This window comes from Athene noctua, chromosome 5 (genome assembly GCF_965140245.1).
Source record: "Athene noctua chromosome 5, bAthNoc1.hap1.1, whole genome shotgun sequence".
In the NCBI taxonomy this organism is placed as follows: Eukaryota; Metazoa; Chordata; class Aves; order Strigiformes; family Strigidae; genus Athene; species Athene noctua.
The window spans coordinates 7,279,236-7,298,100 of NC_134041.1; the positions used below are offsets into that span (position 1 = coordinate 7,279,236).

General features: G+C 40.1%; 2 protein-coding genes across 3 annotated transcripts in view; one reads left to right on the top strand and one right to left on the bottom strand.

Annotated features, from left to right (window-relative positions):
- The window catches only part of TUT4 (terminal uridylyl transferase 4), a 49,509-nt gene extending 36,414 nt beyond the window's left edge, over nucleotides 1-13,095 (top strand). The window contains exons 23-30 of one of the 2 annotated variants that reach the window (XM_074906199.1): nucleotides 139-186; nucleotides 283-365; nucleotides 2,355-2,470; nucleotides 5,067-5,227; nucleotides 6,139-6,236; nucleotides 8,742-9,267; nucleotides 11,795-11,968; nucleotides 12,968-13,095. In XM_074906199.1, coding sequence (XP_074762300.1) covers nucleotides 139-186; nucleotides 283-365; nucleotides 2,355-2,470; nucleotides 5,067-5,227; nucleotides 6,139-6,236; nucleotides 8,742-9,267; nucleotides 11,795-11,968; nucleotides 12,968-13,059 — 1,298 coding nt within the window. In that variant the 3' untranslated portion in view covers nucleotides 13,060-13,095. The remainder of the gene's footprint in view (nucleotides 1-138; nucleotides 187-282; nucleotides 366-2,354; nucleotides 2,471-5,066; nucleotides 5,228-6,138; nucleotides 6,237-8,741; nucleotides 9,268-11,794; nucleotides 11,969-12,967) is intronic. The other variant, XM_074906200.1, reaches the window with a different exon arrangement.
- Nucleotides 13,096-14,574: 1,479 nt separating this feature from the next.
- On the bottom strand, nucleotides 14,575-18,824 carry PRPF38A (pre-mRNA processing factor 38A). The gene is made up of 10 exons (XM_074906203.1): nucleotides 18,627-18,824; nucleotides 18,395-18,554; nucleotides 17,749-17,870; nucleotides 17,179-17,264; nucleotides 16,908-17,018; nucleotides 16,244-16,356; nucleotides 15,684-15,710; nucleotides 15,506-15,603; nucleotides 15,115-15,163; nucleotides 14,575-14,895 (listed from the first exon to the last, which is right to left on the bottom strand). Exons 1-10 carry the CDS (start codon nucleotides 18,754-18,756, stop codon nucleotides 14,853-14,855), a joined length of 939 nt encoding a protein of 312 aa, XP_074762304.1. The 5' UTR covers nucleotides 18,757-18,824; the 3' UTR covers nucleotides 14,575-14,852.
- Nucleotides 18,825-18,865: the final 41 nt, after the last annotated feature.

Genomic DNA, 18,865 nt, shown 5'->3' on the forward strand with positions numbered 1-18,865 from the left:
ATTTTTAAAACAGCGTTGCTTTGCTATCACCTACTCTGTGAATGCATTTAAAATGGAATTCTCTGTGTTAAAATAAAAGATGTTTGTTGCAGTATATTTTTTCCAACTCTGATTTGTTTTTCTCCTCTCTTTGCACAGATCCTTTTGACTTGAATCATAATCTCGGTGCTGGAGTCTCTAGGAAAAGTAAGCTATTAAAGTCTACTAATGGTTACTGTTGACTCATTTCTAAAATGTTGTGCTTTTCTGTTGTTTTCTAATTAATTTGTCTTTCTTCAATAGTGACCAATTTCATAATGAAGGCATTTATCAATGGGAGAAAATTATTTGGTACTCCATTCTACCCAACGGTTGGAAGAGAAGCTGTAAGTTTTCATAGTTTTTTTTTTTTGTGTCTTTTAATTTTCTTTGTCCACTGAATTGGTGCATCCAAAGCAAATCTCTTGTATGTATTTATCAATTTAGTGTGCACGATATATGTAATTATACATCATCTGCATAAAAGATACAGCTTAGTATTAGGGTCTTGCAATATGGAATTCACAGTTGGATGGGTGACGCATATTTTTGGCAGGTTTGGGGAAGGTAAGCTGGTTTTTGTTTTTTATAAAACTTTTCATTGTGTGACAAAGTATTGCGGAAGACTGTAAAATCAGCTATAAAACCCAGGAACAGCTTTAGGAACTTTACTAGCTATTTATGTAGCTAAAGAAAACATGCTTACAAGATGTTACATTCTACTTATTTTTCCCAGTGGTGGGGAAAGTAAGGATTGCTGCTTAAGGAAGGAAAAAAATAATGATCAACTTTTTTTTTTTATTTAAATTAATCAATTGACCTTCAAAATTTGTGTAGTGAGTCAGGGTCACTGCTGAATGTTTCATGAATGTGTTCATGAAACATCATATTAGAGAAAATACTCCTGTGCTACAGGATCCAGTCATCAATGTGTAATAGAGAACTATTTTTTAATATGAGCACATAAATCATCTGGAATTAATATTTTTAACATGTACTTAGAAATGCATTTTAACACCTACTTAAACTAAACTTAAGTTTAGAGGACTGTTCTCCCAGTGGTTTTCAACAGGGTTTGTTTCTGAGGGATTTTGACAATCTTTTGAAAGCTTTTATTTCCCCTCATCCTTCCCTATCTTCTCTTTTCCATTTGCTTAGCTTATCTGTATTTTTTTTTTTTTAGTTTATATTAAATGTTGTTTGACGCAGTGACTGTGTTCTGTTTTGTGCTGTGCCTAATAAGGACCTGTTCTTATTGGGGCTTTTGAGTACTACTGTGATACAAATACTAATAAATTACAGTGTGGATGTAGTTATCTGTAACTGGCAAATATGTGAGAGTATCTAATAAATATTATTGCTAATTAGTTTGGGTTTTTTTACTTGTTTGCATACCTGTTCAACACAAGGCTGTAGTGCTTCTGCATATGCTTTGTGTTTGTGTATGTGGTCATTTGTGTTGTTCTGCCTCATCTGGATCTTCACTGAACATTTTACATAAGGATAAAAGACATAAAGCAACCTTAGCATGCAAATAAGCCCTTGTCTTATGTGAAGGAAGTAATGCCAGTAGTATTACGTAGCCCTTTATTTCTGCAAAGTGCCCAACAAACAAGGAGTTCTTGATCTCCTTCATAAGCCAGTGTCTTGCATTGCAGCTTAATGGTACAGAGAGGAAGCTGTAGCAAAAGGTCCAGTAAACTACCTGTCTACAGATGTTTGTTCCCAGGCTGGGGTTAGGACATTTCTATTTTTACCTCTATTTCAGTCTTTCAGGCCAGATAGTACTTTTGCAGTGTTTATGTTGCTCAGAGGCTGTAAACTGTGGCCTCTGCACTGACACACATCAGAACTGCAGCTGTCCTTAGTAAATTCCAGGGGAGGGCAGTGATAGAGGTCAGTGTGCAGATGCTCCATTTGTTTCTCACCTGAGCCCTTTTTCTGTCTAGAGGGATATATTTGTGTCATTTGGGAAGGGACATAGGCCGCTTTGGAAAGCGTACAGCAGTGACTCAGATACCAAAATAGATCATACGCAAAAAATTGCACTCTGAAGAGCCTTGGGGAGGTGGAAGGTAGGCAGCAGGCTGGAGCCTGGATATGCTGTTCTGCAAATTCATCCTCTGTCCCAAAGACTAAATATCCCTTTTTAGCCCAAACTGCCACACATCTCTGAAAAAGCTGCCATTACCTAGGGGAAAAAAAGGACTAGGTATAATCTAAGAAGTAGTAAAATTTAGGCAACAATAGGAGATGAAATGTGTCCATTTTGCTTTCATTTCTCAGTCTTGTAGGTGAATGGTTTATATATTTTATCTGTCTGATGTGTTTGATAGGAATACTTTTTTGACTCAAAAGTGCTGACAGATGGAGAATTGGCACCCAATGACAGATGCTGTCGTGTCTGTGGAAAAATTGGTCACTACATGAAAGACTGTCCAAAGAGGAGGAGGTAAGTAATATACAAAGCCTAATGTAAAATTTTTGACATTAAATCAGGAGAGATTTGGATATTGGAAATTTTAATGGAAGTGAAGAATATGCTGAATTGCAAGAGAAAAATCAAAGCTTCATATCTGATCCTCAACTTCCCATCCAATTTTTGGTTTTCTTAAGACTGTTTCTGGTCATCTCTTTAAATCTTAGAGCACATACAGAGTAAAATGAACAGTCTGTAATATGTTAATACTTTTGTTTCATGATATATCTGTAATTATAGCTTACCTTAAAATTTAGATCACTAAATTATCTTTTTATAGTGTAAACATTCTGCTGGAGCCCATATTACCTCACTGCACAATCTGTAATGTATTTAAAGGGATTTCCTGTAGTGATCATGTTTGGAAGACACTGTTCAATTTGAATTGTTCTACAGATCTGATAACTTGCCTCTGCAGTGCAGGTAAAAGTTCATGTATTTAAAATCTAGGAGTAGTTAAAATGTACATAATTAAGGTGCATTTCTGTAACATCAAACTAATGCCAGTCACTTAGTGATCTTGCACTTGTACATTAATTGCGCTTAGGAGTTTTGGATTTATTATGCTAGCAAAAGGAGTCCCTAGTACGTGCAGTTCAACGTCTCCAAAGAGACTTTAGCAGGAGTTGACAGAGAATGTGCACTCCTTGCATTTTTATGTCTTTTGGATTTTTAATGACTTCTTCAGTGTAGGTTGTCAGACTCCTAAAACCTGTTGAAGCCTTTAGAATGTAGATTAAAGTTGGGGCTTTTTACATTCAGTTGTGTGCTCTGTAATTCTTAAAAGGATTCTTGGTCTCTTCCTGCTGTAAAGTCCTTATTTACAGCTTTTTGTTCAGTCAGCAGACTTAAAGATACATGAAACTGGACCGGAACCTTAAGATCACAGGTTGACTCTTTCTTCCAGTTGCTTCCTGAACATTCTCCTCACAAGCACTAGCATATTGAGTTATGTCACCTCTTCCTTACATCTGTCTCAGGAAAAGAAGTTGTGATCTGCTTCTCACACAAAATCTCTCTCAAATCATATATATTCAGCTCACAAAATAGTATTAATATCTAACAATCCTGCAGCTATCATGTGGAAAAAGAGCTTTATTTCTTGTCTTGCTTCTTGATCACTGGTTCTTTTCCTGTTTGTTGTATTAGAGTGTTTGAAAGAGCCTCAGTGCTTTTTTTCACATCCTGTCTAGGCTGGGATGCTAATGTATTCTTACAGAGAAATATGCCATCTCCAGTCAGGGACGGGTTATATCTACAAGATACAGCTAATTTGGGCATATTCTGTCTCAGTGGGATTGTTGCATACAACTACTCCCAAAGTAACTGGCAGGCTAAGCCTACTTAATTGCAGGTATAGTTCTGTGCTGATACAGTCAAATAGCTTCTGGACAGTTCTGAGGAGCTTCCAAGTTTGTTAAGTTTATACAAACAGGTAGTTAATGAGCCCAGATTCTGAAAGTGTTTTTCTGGGATTCCTAAGATATTTGTATTCTGGTTCAGCTGTTGGTTATGTAACCATTTTCTTTGATCATACCAGCATAACAACTCTACAAATTTTTTTTTTTAAATTTCATTTTGGAGGAGGGGCTTTGTGATATTCATAGATTCATAGAATTATTTGGGTTGGAAAGGACCTTAAAGATCATCTAGTTCCAACCCCCCTGCCATGGGCAGGGACACCTTCCACTAGCCCAGGTTGCCCAAAGCCCCGTCCAATGTGGCCTTGAACCCTTCCAGGGAGGGGGCAGCCACAGCTGCTCTGGGCAGCCTGTGCCAGTGTCTCACCACCCTCACATGGAAGAATTTCTTCCTTTTATCTAACCTAAATCTGCCCTCTTGCAGTTTAAAACTGTTACCCCTCATCCCATCCCTGCACCCTCTGATGAAGAGTCCCTCCCCAGATTTCCTGTAGCCCCTTTAAGTACTGGGAGGCTGTTCTAAGGTCTCCCTGGAGCCTTCTCTTCTGAACACCCCCCACTCTCTCAGCCTGTCCTCACAGGGGAGCTGTTCCAGCCCCCTGAGCATCTCTGTGGCCTCCTCTGGACCTGCTCAAGCAGGTCCGTGTCCTTCTGCTGTTGGTGCCCCCAGAGCTGGACCCAGCACTGCAGGGGGGTCTCATGAGAGCGGAGCAGAGGGGGAGAATCCCCTCCCCTTGCCCTGCTGCCCACACTGCTCTGGGTGCAGCCCAGCACACGGTTGGCTTTCTGGGCTGTGAGTGCACATTGCTGGTTCATAGTCAGTTTTCCATCCACTAATACCCCCAAGTCCCTCTCCTCAGGGCTGCTCTCAACCCACTCCTCGCCCAGCCTGTATTTGTGCTTGGGATTGCCCCGACCCATGGGCAGGACCTTGCCCTTGGCCTTGTTGAACTCCATGAGGTTTGCCCGGGCCCACCTCTCCAGCCTGTCCAGGTCCCCCTGGATGCCATCCCTTCCCTCCAGCCTGTCGACTGCACCACACAGCTCGGTGTGGTCGGTGAACTTGCTGAGGGTGCCTCGATCCCACTGTCCATGGCACCAGCAAAGATGTAAAAGATCACTAATTGCTAATAAAATTTATTATTCAGGTTGAAGAAAAAGGAGAATGAGAAAGATGATGAAAAAGAAGTGAAAGAAGATGATAGAGAAACAAGAGAGAAAAGGTGTTTCATCTGTGGGGATGTGGGTCATGTTAGAAGAGATTGTCCTGAATTCAAACAAACCCGTCAGAGAAATAATAGTGTGCCAGGTAAATTAGTTTATGTGTTGTGAGTATAATTTGAAAGTTCTGAGATCCCTTCTCTCTAGGTTTCTATACAGACCTGGTAGTTATCTTACAAAAAAATTTCTGCAACTAATTATTTCAGTCATTGCAAATACAGTTTTAGTCTTAAGTGTTGCTTTTCTTCAAGGGGAGTAAGGCCTCCTGAAGTACTGTCTTTGAATGGGTGGTAAAAATGTGCTCAGCAGTAAGTATAGTGTGCGTCAGGGTATTGGATTATTTGTCTTCCACTCACAATGGATTAATTTAGGAGTAGTAATAATTGAATGCGTTTCCTCTTCCAAATGTTTCTCAAATGTTAGCTAACCCTCCATCATCTGAGAGGTGAGTAAGTGTATTTTCACCAACACTTCCAGAAGCATCCAGCTTTCAAATTACTGTTCCTAATTAGAGACAAGTCTAATTGCAAACCCATTCAGATTAGGCCCTCAGGTGTCTGTGGTACTTGAAAAAGTAGAGAAAGCAATTATAAATTAACTTCAGAGAGATCGTTGCTGCTTTTCTATATTCAGATAACCCTTACTCTTTTTTTTAATTTCTTTCTTTCTTTGACCAAAATTTTCTGCTGTTGCTATTGTTATTTAAAATCCCACTGCTTACAGCAATAGCGTGGAAACCTGTATAAAGGTAGCACTCCCACCTGATAGCTAAGTGAGCTTTGTTCATGCTAGAATTTGTATTACTCAGAATTAGATTTGGGGTTTAGCTGCTATACCTATTAGTGTTGGCTGTTGGCAACAGAGAGAAAGCTTTCCACTTAAAGGAGCGATTAAAATGATTTACCTATCCTGTGTCACTTGAGAATTCCTAGTTCTGTGTTCATTATTATGTCATCCATAACCTTGTGGTTTTTATTAACATTTTTGTTCCTTGATTAGGCACCCAGTTGGTCCGAAGCATGGTAAATTCACAGCTCGTAGCTGTGAGTCAGCAGCAAGTGGAACGACCCTTGCGCACTAGACAGTCATCAGAATGTGTAAGTTCCAATTAGCTATAGTACTGAAGTAAGCAAGCTGTAGCAAATGAGTGCTCCTGGGCTATGCTAGGAACAGGTTTGCACAGTTTTTTCTCAACAGATTCTGGACTTTATAATGACAACATTGCACTCTGCCAGTTAATGAAACTTTGATTTATAATGTAGTGTCTCTTGGAGTACATGTATGGTCTTTCAGTATGGAAGCTACATAGTCAAATTTCATATGAGACAGCTTGTAATTCTGAAGGGCCAGCTTCACCATCTTTGCAATTTTAATCTAGGATGCCTTTTGTGCTTAGTTATTCTGGCAATGTTCTGGAGTTACTAAGGGAAGTATAGTTCACTGTTAACAATGTGCTGGAGTCTTAGTTTTATGACTATTATGATTCTCCATGGTTTAAGACAACTGTCTTAAGGGACTGTCGTGAACAGGCAGGGAACACTGGTGAATCATACTTCAATTCAGATGTGATACACAGGGCAAAAGTCTTCCAGAGCACACTAGAAGCATGAACAGAACAGTGGGAAAGGTTTTGGTAGTTTTCTCCTAGAATTTGTTCAAGTCTCTATAGAAATCTATAAAATATGTTTAACCAGCTTCTAAGTAGAGCTGGGTAGCATAGGGTATTTGCGCAAATACAGCTGTTGGCACTTAATGTTTTTGGAGTACAGAATAGAGAAGTCATTAATTCTAAGCTATTAGTCTGAGAAACGTGCCTGCTAATGAAGATAGTGAGTAAGCAAACATAATAATCAGGGCTGCTGGTCGCTAATGGTCTTTGTTCAGTTTACTACCTTAGGTATAGAGTTTTTCCTAACTGATCAGCAGGCATTTACTGGAATTTTTGCTCCACTAGCAGAGACTTTATGCCATCATTTTTACTGTAATAATATACTGTTAAGGAGGGACTGATACAGCCCTAACCTCAGTGAAGGGCTGAAGTGCCACCATGCTGTCACATGACATAGGAGTATCCTTTTAGGAGCCCTGTATTTCTGCTTGGGAAATTGAAGCTGGACACGTGGGTGCACACACAGTCAGGCACATCATGCACATGGACTCTCTGTGTTGCATGGTTCTCATTTGGCCAGGATTTCTTAGTGAGTATGTGCTATGCAGGGATTGTTTGAGGAGAATGGGAAGGGGGAATGTTAGTGGAGCAAGAGGTAGAGAAAAGGATGAGCAGGAGCGCAGAAGCAGACCAAGAGGCTGGAGCTTAACAGTTCTCGTCTCCTGCTGCTGGCATGTCCCGTGCATGCTTGTGATGATTTCATCTTTGCAGGAAGGCTGTAGTCAGTGTACGTGCTCTGTTTTTATAACATTTAAACTGTTAAACTAGTCGTCTTTCAAATCTCAGGTTTTGCCTTCTCTTCCTGGTTTGATAGAAAGGCATAGAAGGCACTCATAGAGGAACAGTTGGGATAGCAGCAGGGAGCAATCCCAGTTTCTGGGCTTCAGGTTTTGCCCAGGCAAAGACACACAGCATGCTGCTCTAAGGAGTGCTGGCTTGGGGAAGTCCTGCAGACCTCTGGTTATTGAAGAAAAGTGTCTGCCAACTCAAACAGACAGGCGAGCAGTCATGGATAGTGAGAAGCTGCAGAGACCTTTAACTTCATATGTTTGACGGCAGCTGAATTACCTGGAGTTTAGCTGTCTGCTATAATCTGTGGAGGGAGACAAGCAACTCCAGGGGGAGTAATCATCTCTGGTTTAGGTGGCTGTCTATCATTTGAGTTTCTCTTTCGAGATACTTGTCTTATGCCATCACCATCTCCTCTCAGTGCTTTAAACCAGATTTGGTTAATCCAGATGTTGGTAATAGATTTTGGCAGATACACCGGGGAGCTTTTTTCCTGGCTGCCTCAGTTCTTGAAGTGCTCCTTTGCTTAGTTGCGGTACCAAACAGATGAAACAAGCTCATGCCTTTTTCTGTTGCTGGTAAAGCTTTGTAAGAGCTCTGCAAAGGCTGTAATAATTGCTGTTTCTGTGCCATTAGCCATGGCCTGACTCAAGATATGGAGGTTGAAACTGGGTTTTCAGAGTTTTGATTTCTTGTTTAACAGATTAAATAATTAAAGAAATATTAGGAGCTTGCTTAAAGTGTCTGTAGTAATAAGAGCCACTCTATTTAGAAGTAAGGTAATTAGTTAATGAGATTCTGGGCTGTAAATAAGTAGGGTGGGGAAGACACTGATTAAAAATCAGAAGCAGATGTGTGAGGAGTCTAATGAAGAGTTTGGGGCTAATGTTTGCTCAGAATGATATTTTTCATGGTGGGATGTGCCACATTAACAGATCAAAAAAATCTGGTGGTGAAAATCAATGTCAGTGAAACTGCACTTACTTAAACCAGCAGAAGGAACTTGGGTGCAGTATTTGGGGTGTTGCTGGGGAGTGCTTTGCCTTTTTTGTGAATAGTCTATGCAGTGGGTGCTTATTAAAGAAAACTACCATTGAATAGCTAGTGAACTAATCAGAAATACATACTTTTTTTTCCCCTCCAGTCTGATTCGCATCAGTCATCTTACTCTCCACAACCTCAACAATTTACACAGAATTCCTCTCAGCCAGCCTCCATTAACCAGACTCAGCCACAACCAATATCCCAGTCTAAGCACGTTCCGCAACCACAGCAGGGTGCTCAGCCACCCCATCAGGTCCAGCTGCCTTTGTTTAACTTTCCCCAATCTCCCCCAGGTCAGTATTCCACCTTGCATAACCTGGGACTACTTCAGATGCACCATCACCACCAAATTCAGCTTCCCAACACTTCTTGGCCTATTCATGGGCCTGTTATTCACTCTGCACCGGGTAACCCTCCTCATTCTACAAATGTTCCATTTTCTATGAGATCTGGCAGCAGCAGCACCACAAATAACCAGAGCAGTGTAAGCTTGAATGATCCCAGTATCATCTTTGCACAGCCTGCTGCCAGGCCCATGGGAATCCCCAGCACTTCTCATGAGGGACACTGGCACAATCCTGTGACTCCAAACTCACTGGTGAACAATGGCACTGTGGGGAATTCAGGTAACTCTTCTCTGTTGTATCAAACTTCTCGCACTTTGTGTACAAGTGTTAAGTGTTACAGAAACAGCTAACTCTTTCAACTTGTTTTATGTTAAAAATACAATGCTTAAGAAACTAAGTCATTACCTTCACTGTCTTAACATTTTCATAGGAAAAAGATCAGGCAAGTTGGATCATTGTAACTTTTAGGCATTGATCTTATCTGCCATTAACAGCTGAGCAACACGTGAGAAATCATGCATTCAACTGAGAAATGGTCTAATAATTGTGAGTCTAAAGTGCATTTCTGTGAATATGCTTACAAGTACAGTTCCTATGCTTACAAGTACAGTTTCCGTTTATGTTGTTATGTAGTTTATTAGATTGAATGCTGAGACTGCAACTGTGAACTTAGAGACTGGCAGAATTATGGTTGTGCAAGTTGAGTGTTGCTTCCTTGCATTTAGTGCAATGTAATGTTACGCATCCTTTTTCCTACAGTTTGCCACATTTAATTTCCATAATCTTGATGATGTTTCCTGAAAATACTTGAGATTTTCCCTGCGACAAGTTGGGCAACAGCCTTTTGTCTCATGCCAAAGCCAAGTCCATTTGTGTGTTTGAGGATGAGAAAAACAGTATCTAGTAACTAAAGCCCATAGAGTTTTCTGTGCAACATAAACAGCAGCAGCCCCTAAATTTTGACTGTGATCTTTAGATCATGATAATGTTCTTTAATTTATTCTGAGTGTGTAACTCCTCCTACATTTAAAAAAATATATCCATCATACAATATACTGATGCAGTTGTTCATCACGAGATGAAAATTTTTGATCTCCTGCTCAGTCTTTCTCTGCACTAGTAAGGTGATTGTCAGCAACAGTAGATTTTCAACTGAGTCAAGTGTTGGATGAGGTAGAATTCACCCATGAGTATCAGATATTTGTTGAGATACTGGACATTCATGTTTTTCTATTCAGAGCTTTGATGGGAATATATTTTAGAGGATACAGAAACTAATACGAGTGTGTTTACTGTGTTTTTGGTGTGCTTTGTCCCTACCTCTCCATTTCTGATCTTAATTCTTTGTTCAGGCTCATCTGTCCCTGCTTCCGTGTCCACCCCAGCTCTGACTTTTTCTTAAGCGGCTCCTTCCAATCCAAGTCTTCTTACACAGTCCTCTTAGTGCCTTCTTTCAGACAGGCTCTCCAAATCCTAGTTTATGCTCCATTTTCAATTAATGAGTCCTGTTTCTCATCATGTAGTCAGTCTCTGTCTTCAGTCTTTTTCCTTTTGCCCTCAGTTTGTTTGCTTCTACTCTCATTGTGCCTGCACAGAAAGTTCCCTAATTTTCTTGTGCTGTCAGTCACAGTATTTTTTTTTCTCCTTCCCTCAAATTTCATCTATTTCCAATCTCATCAAACTCCTTTTCCTAGTTCCCAGTCCTAGTATTTTTCCTCTTCGTATTTTAATCAGTTTTGTTTCCTTTTTGACTTAGATGCAGCTAAGGTGGGGTCGCTGGGTAGGTGCACAGTAGAGATGAGCTGTCTGCTCTCTGTTTGAAGCCTGCTTTCTTACTTGCTCGGGACAACTTGTGAACAGTAATTTCATTGAACTTTCTTTTCAGTAGACAATCAATCAAAAGTAGGAACATTAGAAGTTTTGAACAGACAGCTTTTTTTCATGTATACTCCAGAGCTGTGATTCATGTTTTAGTGTACAAAATTGTTCTTTTTAAACATGTGGCTTTTATTTAATGAAAGTCTGTCTGAAAGGGTTTTTTTTATAAAGAGCCTGAAAGGAAACTGATATACTGAGAAGGATAGTTACTTACATTTATTTATTATTAAATGTACATTGATCAATTTTTAAATTTTGCTGTGTCTTATAAAATTGGGAGCTATGAACAAAAAGAGCAGGATTAGTAATACAGCACTTGGCATCAACTGTTTGTGTGTCCTGCCTCCTTGGATGCTTGATTTCTCATCCTTAATGCTGCTTTAATACTGGATTTGTAAATGGAATAGCTTATGGTTTGCACACTTATTTCAAGATTCTATTTTTCTCTCTAAAAATCAATTTTAAGCAGGTTCAGTGATCTAGATATCAAGTTTCTTAAGCATACAAGTGTGAGTGGAATTCCAGTATACATCTGAGAATTATTTCTTGTAGTAGCATAATAGCTTTCATGTCACAGCTGTGTCAGTGATAGTGAATATCTGTGTGGGATCAGATATTAGTAACATTGATCAGACCTTGTATTTTTCATCTTGAGAATGACATAGGAATAGTGAAATTGTAGGTCTTGATTTTAATACTGATTCATCCTCTGTCTTCGTCCCAAATAAATTTTATTATAGTGAATAACAAAGTAATTTAGGTGGTAATTTTTATTGATGTATATTTAAAAAAAAAAAAAAGAGTAGCACATCAGACTAATAGCATTAAGTCCCCTGCAAACTGTTATTTAAGATGTAAATTGTATTTGTGGCTTACTGTTTAATTATTTCAACTTGCAATGTGCTTTTCCCTTTCAATTGAAAAATAGATCAGGGTTTCCAAGGACAGTTTGGTAAAATGAACCCTCCTTCTGTCCCTTGGGACCATGGGACCCCTACCCATTTTCCTCTCCTCCGAGGAGCGTGGCCTTACAATATGCCTCAGAACTACATGCAGCAGGGAAATGCCAGCTATCCACCGAACAAACCTTTCTACCCTCAAGGTACTAGAACTAGTATATGAATCAACAGCTCATGCAACATGTTCTTTACTGTCTCAAAGGCTTTAAAAGCCAAGGAATCATGTTTCACTTGGTAGGCTCCCTGGAACCATAATGAATCCAAGAGTCAAATCAACACTTCAGCTTCCTGTATGGATGGATGAAAATCTTTGTGGGAGGGAAGGGGTTAAATCAAATTCTGAAATCAGCCAGTTTGCAGTTTATTGCACTTCTAGCCTCTTTCTCCTTCACTGCTGCTTAGAGCCACCTCTGCTTCATTAGAGGTGAAAATGATTTGCCCATGAACATGTTAAGAATATGAAGAAATTTTTGTCCTATTTGGCTTTTGTACCTTGCCTTGTGGAGTGACTTACATAGGCTAAAAACTTCCAAGACCATAGAGTAAGTCAGGTGGTTATTTAGTCCAACCCATCTGCAGTCAAGGCAGCACTAACTTCAAAGTTAGATCAGGTTCAGTTATTCAGGGTACTTCGAAGGACTGACTTTATCTCAACTCTGTGTGATGCTAGTGAGTGGTAAAGGTGTTCAGCATCGGGCAGGATTGGGAAAGGCTGTAGGAAAAAGACCTTTGGCTCCATTAAGAGAGAAACTATGACCGAATTATGCTTGGAGGCTTTGCAGTTACCATGTTGCTGGGTCACCTGGTATAAAAACGAGAGATACTGGCACAGATCCTTTTTTCAAAATCTAATCTATTGGCTGTAGCAAGGTTTCCAAGTGAGACCCATATTTAAAAATCCTGAAATTATTTTTCTTAAATAACTAAGTAATGCAGCAAAATCATGTATTGATGATTGTGAGGGAATTTTGGAGATAGGATTAAAGTAATACTGCGTTGTCCCATTGATGGGTTAGTTGTACAGATAGTATTTGTGTCAGTCTAGTAAATAGCTTTATTTCTAAGATTAATACATTGAATATAGCCAAGCACTGTTAAATATATTTAATCTGCTGAAGTAATTGTAATCCATTTTCTTTTAGCTGGTCCACTGATGCAGAGTAACCAGCGGTTCTCACTTCTGTCTCAAGGACACCCACACTTGAATCTGAATTACATTCAACAGAAAAAGTGAAATTTAATGGGTTTGTGGGTGGGTGGGTGGGGGGAGGAAAAAAATTCAGGTTCTGATTTAAAATCTTAATGCAACATGTTTAGATACAAGATTATTTAAGACTGTTTTTAAACTGTATCATTTGTACATAGATATGAACTATAGTTTTTACTGGTATCACAAAACTGAGTGATACAAATTTCATCTATTTTATTACCCTATTTTTAAGGGGAATTGTGTTTTGTTTTATCTTGATAAACTGTAAAGAGAGAGAATTTCTAAAATTAAGTTCTTTATTTTCTATTAGCTGTATTCATACTTTGGTTGCTTCAGACTTTATATATATTGTTCTAAAAAAAAATAAAATTAGAAGGGGATTTCACGTGTTTAAAAATTTGTCACTTCTATTCTTTACAGAACTATGTAGTGCCAAAAAACTTTTTAAAAGAAAAATAAAACTGCAAAAAAAAGGACGTAAGACTTTTTCCTCTTCCCTGTTTGTATGCATGCTTGCATTTAACTGAGATTAGGAAACCATAATAATAAAACCAGCTTTAATTTGTATGTTTTAAAGAAGAGATGAAAGATGAGCAGCTTTAATGAGTCAAAGGGTCAGTAAACCTGGCTTTGGCCATGCTGGTGTCATTGCATGTGCTGCTCACAGCCAGTCTGTCTTTCTCATAAAATACTTGAGAGTACACCTGCTTTTTTGTTCATAAACTTTACAAAATAATATGAAAATACTCTAGAAGAATCAGGCTGTGCTATGAAGTAATTTTAAAGAGGACTTTCCATAAATTCACTCGGCATACTTTGTGTTGTCAGCACTCACTGGGCAATGTGAAAATACTTAAGCCATAAATGCAGTGTTCAGGAGATAAATCTGTCAGTCCCTGCTCCTGAAGCAAATCTGGGAGGAAAGGGGTGGTACACAAGGGGTTTAACACAACTGCTTTCCTGTGATATATAATTAAATGTACTAAGATGAGAACTGTAACTTGAGTAAGAGCTTAATTATTCTTAATTTGAAAAACAGAGACTTGCTGAATACTAACTTCATGCAGAGAAGGTAGTGCTGAGCATAAATGTGTCATTCTGTTCCTAGTCAGTGGTTAGGCCACAAACTGTGCTCAAAGTGTAGTGGTTTACAGTTTCTAAATATACTGAGTAACTTCTTGCCAGAAAAGAATTAAGTGAAATTTCTAAACTGTCTGATAGTAGTATGAGAAGCAGCATGTCATTAGACTTAAGGATGATTCTTACAAAGGAACCAGTAACAGCCATGTTGGGAGAGTTAAGTTAGTTCTTCTGGTAAACATGCTGGACTGTGACAGTCTTATGTCCTTTCCTGTGCTGGAGACTTGAGATACTCAGGGTGATAGGTCTTCAGTGTTTGTAACTCAAACATTCTATCACTTTAGCAACTGAATGCAGTGGCTGTTTGTCAAAACAATGCCCTGATTTGAGCATGAAGGCAGCTTCAGCTAGGGGACATCCAAACAAAGTATTATGAAAGAAACAGAAGGAGCCTTTAAAGACAAAACCCCCTTTTTTATTGCTCTTCACTAGTTTTTACAGGTCTTGAGAAAACTTAAAAACAAGTTCTATCATGAGGATAAGTAACCAACTGCATAAAAAGTATTCTTAGCTTTCTTTTAATTAAAAAAAACCCTAACAAGACTTGTACAGGAGGAGAAGGATTAAAGAAAGGGACTGCTAAAGCAGCCAGTACATATCCACCTGTCCCGTAAAGCAAACAAGACAGTATTAGACTGCAGTTCAAGGTCCTTAAGTTGTGTGCTGGATTTAGCTTGTTACTCATTCCCTCGCCGACTCTTCTTGTGACTTTTTTTAGACCTGCAATAGAAAAAAGGCCATAGGACACAGCACTAGTAATTGGTTTGAAAGACCAAGGTGATTCCTAGCAATAAGTGTTTTCTGTGGTCAAATGTGGACAGTGTGACAACACTGAGGGAGGTACTGTATGAAATATTTCAATATTGCAGTAAGAACTTCTATCCCTAAGATTAACTGACAGCAGTACAGACACCCTTAAGAAATAGGATAAACCTTTACCTTTCAGGTGATTTGGAATGACTTCTGTGTCTGTGACTACGATGATGTCCTATGAGATAAAAAGGTGACAGTTACTTCCATACATCCTGGAATTCTTTTTTGTTTTGCTAATGCAATCTGCTTCTAGTGACCAAGTGTCCTAGGTAATGCCAGAACAACCCTAGCCTTAATTAGGCATGCAAATTAACCTCCAAGCAAATATTTGAAAAACATACTCCAAAGTAATTTTGCATGTATTAAAGGAGTTCTCCAGCTGTGCTTTTACTAGAAGTTTTATGAGCGAGATTAAGCACCTACACTACCTTCTTGATACTGTGACACAGATTTTTCTTACAGCAGATGTTCTGCTAGTAAAGACTTGCCAGAGTTAATCTGTAAATGACAAAAATACCTGGAGATTTAGATCTTGATCTGTGGCGCCTCTCCCTAGATCTGCTCCGGTGTCGTCTTGGGCTTTTGCTGCGATGCCTCTCCCGGCGTGGTGATGGACTGAGAGAAAGGAAGCTTTTAAGATAGCCATACTAAAAAATGCACACATTCTGAGATTAAATAATAGAATAAAGGACTACCTTCTTCTCTTTGGAGAGCGGCTTCGCCTGTAATTGGGGGAGAAAAGAAAAAGTCACTAAAACTCATGAGCAGAACCAGCTGTTTAATTTCTCATATTCTATAGCACCAGGGCTTCCCTTGCACTCCCCCGTGGCCCTGGTCAGGGTGTTTGGCCTCCTGCACAAGAGGCAGTACATGCTTCTGAACTGGCCCACACAGTGAGCAAATGGGGTTGGTGATGAGGGGTTTTTTTTGGCTTATTATCAGTAAGAACAATTAAAAGGATTTTCTCTCAAGCCTCTGGCTCATGTGAAAACAAAGCACTTGGTTCTCCTTAATATCTTCACTGTATTGTCAGATTTAGCTAAAGCTGGCCAGCGAGTTCAAGAGTTACTGAAAGACTAGAGAAACACGCAGACGGGTTGACCGTGGCTGTGCACTGCAACTCCTTCAGAAAGTGGCTAAAGGAATTGGGAGGTGTTAAGAGATTCTGGCTGAATTGCCATCTTCACTTCTTTGCTTTGCTTCAGCCATCTGCAGTACAATAGGTAAGAGTATTGCTCAAGAAGAGCCTTGTCACCTTCTTGGAGACCTGCTTCGGCTCCGCCTGTATCGCACAGCTGGAGATCTGCGAGGTTTATCAAGGTCCCTGTAGCCTCTTCTGCGGTGGTCTGGAGAGGGTGCTCGTTCCAGCTGGAAACAGGAGCAGGGGAAGGTTCTGTAAGTCTTGTTTCATCAAGGACTTTATCAGTAAAAGTTTCTGAACAATTAATACAAATTACGTAAGTTGTGCAATCAGGCTTCCCCATCCTCAAGTATTTCATATGTAGAAGTGAGTAGTACTGCCTAAGTTTGCCAGCTGGAAATTACAACGGCCACCTCTCATACTGTTGATTCTTAAGAAGTTCAGCAGAGTTGACTCTGACAGTCATTATAACTTCCATCATCACCTTTAGTCCTCTCTGTTACATATGTGTGCAAAACCACTTATCTGAAATAAGTTTAACACAGAACAGATCCAGATTTGTGAATTTCAGGAGACAGAACCTTGACAAACAGAGCACTTGAAAACTGCTTCAGGCACTAATATGTTCTCACAAGCAGCTTACAGGAAAATATGTTAAGGGGGGAGATAAGAGTTGCAGCCTCCTGGTGCCTCCCCTCAAATATTTCTTATACCATGAAGTGTTCAGCAGTGACTCAGCACCAGCTTTAACCATCCCTTTCCAATATAGTTCACCAACCTTTTCATCTTCCTCTTCCTCCTCTTCACTAGATTCTACATCATCCATATCTTCTTCCAAAGCACTAACACGAGGCTCAAGTTGCTCAGCTTCTTCCAGAACATACCGTTTCTAGGAGAAATTACAACTTTATCTTACATAACCTATGTAAGAACAAACACCTAAGGAGGCATCTTCTGTGCCAGAAGGGCTTTGTGCAACAAGCCGGTAGCTGATACAACTACCGAATCTGATGCTGTTAAGAATTCCATAACCATCCACTTTTCCAAACCTGTAATCGAGGCAGAATGATATCGCATACACGTTCCTCGTGGAGTAGTTCATCAATAAATTCATCCACATGCATCAGTTCAAATTCTGGGGAGGGATGGAAAACAGTATTTAAATATATGATTAATGCTAGAGTAACAATGAAACACTTCAGACAATCTGTCCAGTGGGCTGTACAAACAACAGTTCTAAAATTCTCCAAGAAAATCATGAGGCTTATCTTTCAAAAAGGAAAGTACTGCACAGCTAGGATCAGCAGATTCAGAGGGCTTAAACTAGCACTCAAAACAGTATTTCTTTGGTAGTTATGGAACTGTGCTTCAGTGCCCAGGAGAAAACACAAGCACTTGGGGAAAGCAAAATAAGCAAGGGAGTTCTCATTTGTCCAGGTCAGCACGACCGGCAACAGACTATCCAAAGGATGAATAAGAAAAGTTTAAAAAAGATGACTATGCCACAATTTTTTAAGCTTATATTACTAAACAGAATATTTACTTTTATCTACCATGATATGTTTTTTCACAAAAGCTCATCTATAAGGTACTATGAAACTACAACTAAGAGTGCTTACCCCCATTTCTGTTCTGACTTTTTATTTTGCGATAGTCGTTGTACAGTGGTTCAAGATACTTGTAGCAGTCAATGGCAGTGCCTGTCAACCTCATGTACAATGCACCAAGCATTCGGACATACCTGAAAAGTAAACCATTTCACATATCTGGTCTTTTTGCGTTGCTGGAAATTTAGATAAAAGAAGAGTTTTTCCCATAAGTTTGTGAGGAAAATCAGTACATAAAATAAATAGAATACATGACTGTTTAGACTTTCTCCTTCAGGCACTCATATATACACTATATACACACAAATATACATGCATAATCTCAGTATGGCTTGTTCATGCATGCAGGAACTGCATTATCACAAACAAAAAAATTACTAAAGAAAAAGTAGATTAATACCGCTCCCTTAATACACGTCATTCTAAATAGTTCAGGTGGAGGTGTTATCACAGAGAGCACATGCCACAAAGGCAAGCCATTCCAACAGCCCAACTGACAAGGAGAGGTCTTGAAAGCAAGAGGAAGGTTGTTCTTTTTCAGAAGAGTTTATCAAAGCCTGCTAAAAGCTAAACCCTGCACTGTGGTTTCCCTGGCTGTTTTGGAGAGTTTCATTCAGTACGATAACCAAAGAAGATAAAAATCAAGCTACCAACTTACTTGAAGTCCTCGTTTTTTATGAACTCTACGATAATGTCCTTCTCGGGCTGGATCTGCAGCATCTTCAGCGTCAAGCACAAGAAGGGCGTAGGCTTAATGTTCCCGCCATAGACGCCCCCCACGTACTTCAGCTCCATGGCCTTGTCCACCACCAGCTCGGCTACGAGAGGGACGGACCGTCAGCGCGGGCTCCCCGCCGAGCCCCCTCCCGCCCCGGCCCGCCCCGCCATACCCGTCAGGCCGAAGCACTCCTCCTTCCAGTACTTGGACTCATAGATGCGGGTGCGGATGATCTTCTCCACCAGGTACTGCGGGTTGGTGCCGTGGATGCTGTGCGCGTCCTTCACCGTCCGGTTCGCCATGGCTGCCGCTACGCGGCTCCCCCCGACTCCGCGGCAGGCCGCCCCGCTCCCCTTCCGTGAGGGGCGCCACCCACTTCCGCTTCCGGGGCGCCGCCGCCGGCGGCCGCCA

Bases quoted from the DNA above. Each gene is read 5' to 3' on its own strand.
- PRPF38A (XM_074906203.1), bottom strand. From the start codon at position 18,756: ATGGCGAACCGGACGGTGAAGGACGCGCACAGCATCCACGGCACCAAC. The intron at 18,555-18,626 runs GTATGGCGGGGC...TCCCTCTCGTAG, and splicing joins GGAGTGCTTCGGCCTGACGG to CCGAGCTGGTGGTGGACAAG. The intron at 15,164-15,505 runs GTATTTTTGTCA...TTTATCTCATAG, and splicing joins ATCAAGATCTAAATCTCCAG to GACATCATCGTAGTCACAGA.